General features: G+C 41.0%; 1 protein-coding gene across 1 annotated transcript in view; it reads left to right on the top strand.

The window, feature by feature from the left end:
- The window catches only part of EDIL3 (EGF like and discoidin domains 3), an 841,943-nt gene that overhangs the window by 687,044 nt on the left and 142,135 nt on the right, over positions 1-12,764 (top strand). The window contains exon 8 of the mRNA XM_089679626.1: positions 54-198. Coding sequence (XP_089535752.1) covers positions 54-198 — 145 coding nt within the window. The remainder of the gene's footprint in view (positions 1-53; positions 199-12,764) is intronic.

Below are 12,764 nucleotides of genomic sequence, written 5' to 3'. Positions count from 1 at the left end.
AAAAGGTAAAAATTACAGATGGGAAAATCAAGCTTTATTTTCCTTACTTGCAGGTATTTCGGGGTAATGTGGACAACAACACGCCATATGCCAACTCCTTCACGCCGCCAATTGAAGCTCAGTACATTCGCTTATACCCACAGGTGTGCAGGCGGCATTGTACGCTACGAATGGAGCTACTGGGGTGTGAACTATCAGGTATGTCCTATTTTCAACATGGCTGAATACACGGCTTGTCATCAATTTTCTATACTACTTAATGTGAGCCTTGCATTATGATCTCATTTATATCCCTGAAAATTAATATTTAAACATTTTAGAGTTGCTAGTGCCACTGTCAGATATTACTTGCATCTTCCTGTGGAGGACAGCTTTCTGGAACAGCCATTTTTGTGTAGACTGCCTAGAGAATGCTTACTTCCTGATTCCTCCCTCTTTCTCACAACCCTTGAAATCTCCTGAGTCTTCAGCCACACAAATATTACTGCAGCATGGTTGAGGAGAATGGAGATTGCTGACATTACACATCACATGATCAGCACACCACAAACTCTGGTTACCACCATAGAGATTTGCTGATATACAGCCAGCGACATGCAATGGGTAGGACAGTGGCGGAACTGCCAGGTTTGCTCTTACGACCGGGCCCTGGAAGTCTGCCACTGTAAGAGGCCCCACCGCCCACTGCCTGCTACATGCCACCCACCCTTCCTCCCACTGCCTGCTGAATGCTACCTGCCACCTGAAAGCTCTTCTACTGTAAGAGAAAGCCAGCTTACCCCGGCTGGGCCTGTAGAATGAAGGGGAGGAGCTGGAGACACATGAGGGAAGGAAGCTGGAGATAAACATAACTGAGCAAGGAGAGGAAACCAAGTGATCTCGAAGTGAGTGCCACTGATCCCATCCCCCATATCAGCACTGCCATTGACTGAGGGACCACATATCAGCACTGCCACTGACTGAGGGACCCCATATCAGAACTGCTATGGATCCCATCCCCCCACCACCACTGCCATTGATCCCATTCCCCACCATCAACGCTGCCACTGATCCCATCCCCCCACCACCACTGCCACTGATCCCATAACCCCACCACCACCGCTGCCAGTGATCACACACCCCCACCACCGATGCCAGCGATCACACACTCACACCCCCACCACCAGTGCTGCCACTGATCCCATCCCCCCACTACCACTGCCACTAATCCCATTCTCACCACCACCACCACTACCACTGCTTCCACTGATCCCATCCCTCCACTGCTGCTACTGATCTCATCCCCCCACCACCACCATTGCTGACAACGGTCCCTTCCTCCTCACCACCGCTGATACTGATCCAGTGGCAGAACTACCAGGCTTGCACCTGGGCCCTCAAGTTCTGCCACTGTGGGGGGACCCCAAGAGCACGGATTGTGGCTCCATGGCAGGATTGCTGGCTGCAGTTATAAGCAGAGTGTGTCTATTGCACTCTCTCTCTCTCACTGCCCTGAACCAGCACTGACAGCCCGCCCCCTCCTTCCCTCACACAGATGGGAGAGGAGATAGAAAAACCTGGACTTTCTCCTCCTTTTCCTGCCCCTCTTCTCCTATGTGTGTCTGAGGAACTTTGTGGATTCATATGTAAAGGGGAAACTCTGTGGATGTAAGGGTGGACTCTTGTGAATAAATGCATATGTTATTCAATCACAAAATATACATACAGTTGCAAGAAAAAGTATGTGAACCCCTTGGGATTACGTGGAGTTTTGCATGAATTGGGCATAAAATGTGCTCTGAACGTCATCTAAGTCACAACAATAGAAGAACACAGTCTGCCGAACATAATACTACACAAACATTAGATGTTGCCATGGTTTAATTGCACATAACATGTAAACATTCACAGTGCAGGGAGGAAAAAGTATGTGAGGCCCTAGCTTAATGACTTCTCCCAGAGCTAATTGGAGCCAGGAGTGAGCCAACCTTGACTCCAATCAGTGTGATGATATTGGGTGTGTTGCTAACAGCTGTCCTGCCCTTAAAAAACACACACCTGTTTTGGGTTTACTGGTTTCAAGAAGCACTGTCTGATGTGAACCATGCCTCGCAGAAAAGAGCTCTCAGAAGACCTACGATCAAGAATTGTTGACTTGCATGAAGCTGGAAAGGGTTACAAAAGTATCTCCAAAAGCCTTGATGTTCATGTGTCCACAGTAAGACAGACTGTCTACAAATGGAGAAAGTTTAGCACTGTTGCTACTCTCCCTAGGCGCAGTCGTCCTGTAAAAATGACTGCAAGAGCACAGCGCAGAATGCTGCATGAGGTAAAGAAGAATCCCAGAGTGTCAGCTAAAGACCTACAGAAATCTCTGGCACATGCTAACATTTTTGTTGACACATCTACAATAAGGAAAACATTAAACAAGAATGGAGTACATGGGAGGACACCACGGAGGAAACCATTGCTGTCCAAAAAGAATATTGCAGCACGTTTGAAGTTTGCAAAAGAGCACCTGGATGTTCCACAGCACTACTGGCAGAATATACTGTGGACAGATGAAACCAAGATTGAATTGTTTGGGAAGAACACACAACACTATGTGTGGAGAAAAAAAGGCACAGCGCACCAACATCAAAACCTCATCCCCACTGTAAAACATGGCGGAGGGAGCATCATGGTTTGGGGCTGCTTTGCTGCCTCAGGGCCTGGACGGATTGTTGTCATTGATGGGAAAATGAATTCCAGAGTTTATCAAGACATTTTGCAGGAAAACGTACGACCATCTGTCCGCCAACTGAAGCTCCGCAGAGGATGGGTGATGCAACAGGACAATGACCCAAAGCGAGGACCAAAGTGATTCAACAAAACAATGGCTGCAACAGCACAGAATACGCCTTCTGGAGTGGCCCAGTCAGAGTCCTGACCTCAACCCGATTGAAATGCTGTGGCATGACCTTAAGAGAGCGATTCACACCAGACATCCCAAGAATATTGCTACACTGAAACAGTTTTGTGAAGAGGAGTGGTCCAAAATTACTCCAGATTGTTGTGCAGGTCTGATCTGCAACTACAGGAAACGTTTGGTTGAGGTTATTGCTGCCAAAGGAGGGTCAACCAGTTATTAAGTCCAAAGGTTCACATACTTTTTCCTCCCTGCACTGTGAATGTTTACATGTTATGTGCAATTAAACCATGGCAACATCTAATGTTTGTGTAGTATTATGTTCAGCAGACTGTGTTCTTCTATTGTTGTGACTTAGATGAAGTTCAGAGCACATTTTATGCCCAATTCATGCAAAACTCCACGTAATCCCAAGGGGTTCACATACTTTTTCTTGCAACTGTATAGTGTTTACTACAAAACAAAATTGCCATGCGCCACTAAAGTGATCGAGTTTGGCTTGAAGAAAAGGTGGCAACCCTACGCAAGATGAAAGGAAGGGGGCCTGCTGTAGGACATGTGAAACGGTCACTGCGGGGTCATAATAAAGGGCCCTGCAACAGGAGTAATGGGTCCCCGGCATTAGTGAGAAGGGCACTAGTACCAGATGGCAGGGGGGCCCTTCATGGTTTCTTGCACTGGGGCCTTGAAGGTTTTAGTTATGCCTCTGGGGTAAGGCCAGGCCCTGTATTCCAGAAAAATAAAACATGTAATGTATTTACATATTTCACCTTTTGTATATAGGCACAATGTAGATAATACTGTTTGAGTATTACTTTTAAATGCAAGGTCCACTTAAATTATTCCTAATTCTATGCATTCTCCACAATAAAACAAGAAATTAAGAGAGCAGATGACTGGTGGGCTGTTGCTGTGACAGAATGAAGTATTGCATAGAGATGATGGAACTTAGAAAATACATATGAGGAGTAGAACATTTGCAGTCAAAGGTTAAAAACCATCTGAAAGTGACAGATCGTCCATATTTATTTTAGTTGATGATAAGAAGTTTGAAGCTCCTGGATTGCCTTTGTTTATTTTGTAATTCATCTTCTCTTCCAGCTGTAGTGTGTTGTCAGAAATCATATAAGAAAATGCTAACCATTCAGACGACAAATCTTGTTTTTTCCTATCACCCAAATCTTTCTTGTTAGGTTTCTCTTAATACTTTTTTTTTACTCAGATGTGAACCTGGACTTACAAAAGCAAATTGTAATAATGATTTGTCTCTGTTTAGTCATTTCCATGATATGTTAATATAAAAGCTTTGCCTCAAGCATTTCATCAACCATTCAGGTCAAAAGAAAAATCTTTTTACTAAGGTTAATCATAAATGGCACCATCGTGTCTATAGATTAGAGATGAGCAAACATGCCAAAATTTGATTAAATCTATATTAAAAAATATATATATATATATATATATATATATATATATATATATAAAACAAAAACAAACTCTGCTACACTGATAACAAAAGCATTATTCAACTTTGGTCAATGCTGCAGTTTTTTTTTATCTAAAGATGCCCTTTATTTACATAGGCAGCATTTTGGTAAAGGGGAAATCTAACTTTTACCTTCCAACCCCAAAATCCCCAGTGCCATGTAATCTTTATCCCAAAATATAAACCAAAAATGCTAACAGACCCTAAAGCTTGGTACACATGGGGGCGTGGCTTGAGACCGGAGAATGATGGCCACCTGATCCTCTCGCTCCGACACACGGAGAAGCTGACAGCAGGTATAAGCAGGGAAAGCTTGCCTAATCATGGGGAAAGCAGACCGCAAAGTCACCGCCAATCGATCGCGGTCCCCCCGCCCAACGAAACAGCTAGTAAAGCTGCAGCATTCCGGACTCATATATATTCCTCCCACTCCACGTCTGGAGCATTCTGCTCCCACAGTAGCAGCATGGCCACACCCTGCCCTCCGCAGTCAGCTACCTATAATATGCCTGCTGGGTCCCCGCTCACTATTGTGGACTTCAGGGCAGTGGCATCGGACATAAAAGATACCCTATCTGCAGCCATAGCAGATTTGCACCTAGACATGCAGGCCGTGGCACAGAGGCTTTAAGATGTGGAAGATAAGGTAATCCGACAGGATCTTGCCATACAAGATACCCGCCAGCTGGTCGATACCCATGCCACCCACCTACGCAAAATCTACCATCATATCATCGTAACAGGGGGAGACGCCATCATTTACAGGTATGCGGTATTCCTGAGGCGATGGAGGTGGGTCAATTATCGCAAACCGTCCTTGCAATTTGCAATGAACTCCTTGAAAGACACCAGGAGTCACCTATCGCGATAGAGCATCTCCATAGGGCACTATGAAGTAGAGAAGCTGAACCCCTGTGAGATGTAATCTGTTGCCTAGTTGATTTTAGGCTCAAGAAAGAGATATTATGCAGAGCAAGAAACAGAAATCGCATCCTTTTCAATGGAGCAGAAATTAAGCTGTTTCAAGATCTCTCACACATTACCCTTCAATGCAAAAAGGATTAACGTTCCTTGTTCGAGCTGCTTTGTTCATGTGGCATACCATACCGCTGGAAATTTCCATTCGGCCTTTCCGCTTCTTACATGGGACGAGCGGCAATCTTACTATAGCAAACCGCCTCTTCCGCATCAATGATTCCCTCATATCAACTGGTCTGTGCGAAATCAGGCTTGTCTTCAACACCGGGTCTTCTTACACCTGTCCAAATGAATCCAGATTTCTCCCTTGGAATGTCCAATACATTCATGTCCGAAGCCTTGCCTCTTGCCCAGTCGAGATCCCATCAAACTGACCCCATGGACGTATGTGCAGCTTCATAATTTTCTACACAGCCAGCTCATAAGAGGGCACTTGCAAGCCCCCTCACCCAATTTGAAAAACTCTGCTCCACGGATACCCCACGGAGACATATTGTTTTGGTGTTATTTGCCTCTCTGGGAAGCAAAAATGAGGTCACCTCTAGAAAGACATGTGTGGCCTGGAGTAGGGACTTGCAACTAAACTAATCACTAAACGATTGGGACCGCATACACGGTAACATTCATAAAGGCTCAATATGCGTCTCGACCCAAGAAAACAACTACAAACTATATTCAAGATGGTATAGAGTATACCATCTCCATAGATTCGACCAGAGTATTTCCAACTCTTGGTGGAGATACCACCAAGGGATTGGTCCACTCTTACACGTTTGGTGAGACTACACCCATAGACACACTGTTTACTTAGGTAAGACAGGAGATATATCCACCGCTTACACACTACCTTACTGTGACTGATGAGTTTGCCCTATGTCCCGGTGATACCGGTATATGTACTGCTGAGTTTACCACATGCCAGCCAATACTAACTGTCCAGAGGTTTTGAATGATCTTTTTGACATGAAAGCCAACTTCACTCAGAGCTGGTGCGCCTTCTAATTTTCTGGTAATTCATTCTACCCCCTTTGTCCCCCCCACCCCCACTTCCTCCTCCCCTTGTTTTTTTTTCTTCTTCCACTCTATTCCTTCTCATTCTCTTTTTGCTCTTCCTTTCCTGCTCTTTCCACATCCTCTCCTTACCCTCCCCTTGGATAATACATGGACAGATGCTAAATCCTGATCGCCTGGAAGTTTTAATTCATCAGTACTATCTGATTCCCTGAGTACTCAGATGTAAAACAACATGTAATGTGCTCCCACCCTACCTGCTTGATGGATCCACTGCTTGATGGATCCACGCTATCATTCAGCCACCACACACAGATATAAGTGACTGAGTTTAGAAGCTGACGGAATACGCCATGACTCCCCTGTCAGCAGAGGAGTCCCGATGTCAGATTACAGTGACACAGTGGGTGGGATTCCACCTCAGTTGTGTGGATAGGATATTTTTTTTTTATCAGCCTGTCAGCTGATCACAAATAAAACAATCCTTGTGTGTCCAGTCTAAGGCTTTTTTCTGTGTAACCACTTTATACTGTGATGAGAGCAGTCACACAAATACCAGGGTTGTAAAACACTGTTTGGAGCTTTTATGTTGTGTTTTGCATGGTTTTGTGGTTTGAGGCAATGCACAGTTTAGCAGCAGTTAGTCATCTACCTTCTGAATGAGTTCTATATCTCACCAACCTCACCAACAAAAGCTGAAATGGACATATGAAAGAACAAATCTCATGACCACATTCTGGCAGATGTGTAATAGTTTTTGTACAGTTACAAAAATGTCCCCTCTTTGAAGTGGAACAACAACATTCTCTGCCCTAAAAAAAAACAAAAAAAAAACATTTATTTGTAAAGTCTCACCTACCCCCACTGTGATAGGCTTGTCTACATATTCCAGCCTATACATACAGCATAGGCAGTGTATGCTGTACACAAATATATGGAACTGACATTTTAAATAAGAGGACTGTTGCAACAATGAGGCAAGTAATATTCATATATTCGTATATTCTAATTTTCTCCCACTATCCTCTTTGGAGTTCACATTTAGCAACTGAAAAATGCCTTCTCCTATGCTCAAATTCTAAACTATTATTATTCAATGCACTTTGGCCAAAAAACAAATTGATACATGACCTAACTCATTGACCCTTCCAGCAAAGTTTTGCAAACAATACCTGTAGGTTGACCTCTTTCTCACGGAGTATCATGGACATATTGCTTTTAAAACAGTAAAGCAATTTCATTTTCCACATTTGTATTTTTTTTGCCAGCGCAGGCAGCAAATCCATTTTCAGGTAACGTTTTAGATGACTTCTCTTACTGTATAAGTGGCGGTCATTGAGTTCAAGTGTGATACAGCAAAACAATTTGCGTTAAATGATTTTTGCCCTTCTAGTGCCACACAAAAAAATGATTCAGAATTGAAAATATGCCACATTAATCTTCCCATTTCAGGTAGATCAGGATTTTGTGAAGTGAACAAAAGGTTTAATAAAGGTACTTTGGTGAATTAGCTCTTTGTTGTCTTTCATTCTTGACACCTAATTCCAAAGTCACTCAAGTTATCAGTGATGGTCTTGCTAAGTTAATTGGATTTCTGCTTTGTTTTTATTTTCAAGGTCATGACACTTCACCTCTAAGTCAGCTCTGATGTTTTATACTAATGCAGAAGTACCTGCACTGCTTTCTGTGCATTGGTTTAGTGCACTTAATTTTCATTCCTGGATTTATAGGCATGAAAGGACATAAGAGTGAATTATGATTTTCTGTGGGGCTTTCACATACTCGTCCTTTTAGAAGTTTTTAAACCATAGCAAACAGAGGGGGTACACTAAATGACAAGATGGAACAAACAGATAGAATTAGAAAGATAGATAGATAGATAGATAGATAGATAGATAGATAGATAGATAGATTCTTTATGTATTAACCCACCTCCATGTGTGCAGCATGCCTGGGAAAATGTCATTCCTTGGATATTCACTGTGCAGCTCAGTCTGGTACTAAACTACCTTTTTAACCAATCCACCCCCATTGGATTCTCTTCCTACTGCATATTAATTTCGTTAGGTGAGAAGGAAGGTAAGTATTTCAGCAGGCGCTTTATAAGGTGACATGGATGTTTGGTGGTAGGGATCAGCAAACTATGGGAATTTTTACATTGACAATATTTCAGCAAAAACTGACCTTTCAGTGAAAGGTTGCCATTCAGCAAAATGCAATGGAGTCAAGAGAAACATGCAAATTAAGTTAGTTTTTCTATGGCACAATAGCTTTTATTTGGCTTCTGAGACTATTCTGGACCTGTCCTGGTGCCAAAAATCTGTCCCTTGGTAGCAGGGAACATGCTGTTAAGTATTGGGGAACAGAGGAACCTTAACACTAACCCTAATGCTAACCCTAACCCTTTGTCTATCAATAAAGCCATGTGATTGCCAAATCAGTAATGACATGATAATCACATGGCTTTGTTAGAAATACGTGTAGGAAAATGTTCTTTGGGTCAACATTTTTCAACATTTTCCCTGTCCATTTGTGGCACATTTGTCCAATGTGTTATGAAGATGTCAATGTGTACTATTTTTACACTATAGAATACAAATATAGTCATATATTACATCCCTGAAGAAGAGAAGTTGTAATCTTGAAATGCGTTGGATGTATGACTATTAAACTGACCATACACAGTACTTGTGCATGCAATCTTCTGTAATCATGCTTGTTGAATACTGTTGTTCATTTTAAATTTTTTGTATCAATGAACTATTGTGCTTTTTGGATAATGTTTTTGTCTCTGATATTTGGCTCATTGATCAGTGCTGCCCTTTAAAGTCCCATCTCCAGGGGAGACCATTTCCCTACATGCATTACTCTAAGGGATGATGGCAGCTTGTAGCTCCTACCACCTCAACATATTTTGGCTTTGTTAGAAAATACATCTATGTTATGGTTTTTAAGCACATTTTACTTAAAGGTTACCTAAAGTCAAACATGCATGTGTCTTTATTATTTAGTTATTAGAGGTACTTATATAGCTATGTCAATTTACATATGTATTTATACATTCACATCAGTCCCTGCCCTCAATGAGCCTACAATCTAAGCTCCCTAACTCACATTCATACATATACATACTAGGGCTAATTTAGGCAGGATATAGTTAACCTTCCATAATGTCTTTGAAATGTAGGAGGAAACCGAAGTACCCAGAAGAAACCCATACAAACACAGGGACAACATGCAAACTCCAGGCAGGTAGTGTTGCAGTTAAGAGTTGAAGTGACAACCATAGTGCTGCTAGGTGGAAGTGCCAACCACTTAGCCACTGTGCTGCCTTTAAAATTGTTACTTGGACAAGGAAACCTGCATTGAGAAACTTCTTGCAATCAATAAACAATTGCTGTTCCTCATTTTTCTAAAATATTTTATATCCTCTCATTGCTTGTCTGCAATATGATACATTTGGTATTATCTCCCCTACACGTCATATATAGACAGTGCTGCTGCTACCTGAACAAAAAGCTGTCACCAAAAAAAAGAGGCAAAGTGGGACAGGCTGGGTGGTGCCAGTGACAGCTGCACAGTGCAATAGTAGAGGTTAGCGCACTGAGGTTAGCTAGATTAGCTGTGCTGTAAAGTTTTTTTAAGTCTTGTAATGTGTACACTCAAATAGCATGCAGCCTCTAGGTGCTATAACAACAGATCTGCTTTCTTCTCTGCCTTTGGGCCATATCCACTTTTGATCAATACTTTGTAGGAAGTTCAGCCTTGATCAGCATGTTACCCATCATCTGTGTGACACCAGGATATGCGCTTGAAGGCACAAAACAATCTGAATTTCTGAAGTTTATTTTTCTCAGTTATATTTTAAGCTACTTCTGATCATTCAGTTATATAAATATACAAATTGATAGTTTATTTTCCTATAATTTGATTGCTTTATATACAGGTACATATAATTTCCATATTATTATAGAATATGAAAATGTATACCTGTGCCGTTCTGAAAAAACAATCATGATCTATACCCACAATTAACAAGCCACAGCCTTATGTGCAACCTGTTTTGAAGCCCAGCCTTCTTTATAATATTTGCACCTGCAAGGAAATGTGTTTTTATTATTTCTGTGATTTGGGAGAATGCTTAGTTAGCTACCATGTTATATCAAAGCCAAACATAACATAATACTGTTATGTGTGGAAGTGATGACAGCATGTGCAAAAGGCTTCTGAATGTTTCAAGAGGTTGTCGGATCAGAGAAGGCTGCATGTTACCAGATATATTAGAGACCTCCGCCATGATTAAAGAGATACTGTTATAACTTACTTAGCACCAACACAAAATTAATCTTCCATTTTTTCTACATGCATGGAAGTAGAAACCCAAAACCAGCTTGTAGAAGTATTGCATCCCAGTCCACAGCCTGGCTTATCTGTATTCATTTATCTTTATTGTTTATTTACTTATTTATTTAGATCTGTGTTCCCAACTGATATTTCCTTTGACTTCTCTCTTGGTTATATCCAGGAAAGGATCTGAAAGGAAGTCCCATCAGTGAGGCCAAAGACAACAAAACAAATTTTTCAGAAGCTGTCGTCCTTCCCAAATGTATCCACAGCCAAAAGATAACCACATAAATGGTTTTCCATAAAAAATTGTACTTTACTGGATACAGTAGTCACAAAAGACATAGACGATTTCCCAACCTCTCCACTATTACCACAATAAAAGCCCCTACTATAATGTCAGTGGACAAAGTAGCCAGATATAATAAATGTATATAATGGTTGCTTTTATGTCCTTGAGATATTTCTCTGCTTCCCAGGAACAGATGATAGTAAGTTATCTAGGAGCTCTACAGCAGTTATATTTCCCATGAACACTCACATGTCACATATATGAGTCAGTTTACAGGCTGAGGTTTCTAAGTGTATGATAAACTTAATGACTTCATATAGGAACCCTCCACAGACTATGTGTTAGTTTCTGATCTCTTATCACACACTTTAAAGCCTCAGCCATTAACAAAATCCTACCTCAGTACTTTAAGTGTGTCTGATTAAGTGTCCATGATCTATTTATGTAGCATGGAGTTCTTCAGACAATTTCCTGTCCTCTCTTTCTAGAAAGCAGTGTTGTATGTCAAGGATTCTTTGCTGTATTAGCATGTCACACTTGTAATTCCACATCAAGTCAATGGTTATCAGTATTGCTGCAAGGTGTTATTATTTTGTTGAAGGTGGAAGAGTTATAAGGTTGTATTTTATCATGGTTCAGTAGTATATTGCAACCAGTAAAGTACATATTGTAACTATAAGACAACAGGCTGTGTGTATGGTGACTAGCCTTTTTTTCTTACATCCTACAATATTTGGATTTTTTAAGAGATATGTGTTAAGGACGTGTTAAGGAATGATAAGTTTATTACACAAGGTAAGTACAAGAAAACACAATATGAGTATGTAATTAAAAATTAATAATTTGTTAAGTTACTTCTCCAAATTAAAAAAAAGCATTCTTCTTAGACTTTTTACTTAGTGCCAACCATGTTGTGTACTAATGAGCACCACTAGGAATATATAAGGCAGTATTATAAGCTTCACAACAATAAAAAGTATAAAGGTATACCCCAATCAAAGTTATTATATAAATGTATTAAAATATTATTTATTCATTTATTATAGGTACTTATATGGTGCCATCAATTTATGCAGCGCTTTACGTGTATATTGTATGTATATCCCCAGTGTGAAATTAAGGATCTACTGGCTTGCCTCTCCAGATTTGGGATGAGATTTGGTGATGCCACTACTGTGCTGCTGGCTATTGTTTTTTTTGGGGGGAGGCTCTGACATGAGAAAGCAAAAGTCCTGCTTCTACCAAGATGGCACTCCACACAGAGACACAGTGCAGAACAAGGCATGGTAAGTCAGTAAATGGGAAAAGATCATCTCTGGGAAGACCACAGGCCATTCTGATGGATAGTCTTTTCCCCCTTCCTGTATTTTTGAGTACAGCTTCCAAAATACAGTGTATCATTAAGGCCCATTATGTAAGTAATAAATCGCTGTATTTTTTTATCATCTAAGTTCTGCAGTAAGCATCAAAGGTGGGGGGGGGGGTATGCAGTAAGCATCAAAGGGGATATGCAGCTCTGTGTTATAGCATAAGGATTATACCCACTTAGATACTATTCTGATATGGAAATATAGTATTTTCATGCTTGTACTGGGATGTTGTAAAACCAACTGTCTATTTCAACAAGCATTATTGATCATCAGATCATCTGAGTCACATTTCTAGAATTAATCCACCAGATTGAAGAATGCACTTTCTAATGCATCTGAAAAAGTGTAGAAGGGTATGTGGGAAGGTGTACATAGTACGTGATGTACTCAAAATTT

This window comes from Staurois parvus, unplaced genomic scaffold (genome assembly GCF_062004578.1).
Source record: "Staurois parvus isolate SC_StPar_1 unplaced genomic scaffold, SC_StPar_1.0 ptg000229l, whole genome shotgun sequence".
Taxonomy (NCBI): domain Eukaryota; kingdom Metazoa; phylum Chordata; class Amphibia; order Anura; family Ranidae; genus Staurois; species Staurois parvus.
The sequence above is the reverse complement of the archived record's forward strand: the minus strand, read 5'-3'. Positions and strand labels throughout refer to the sequence as shown.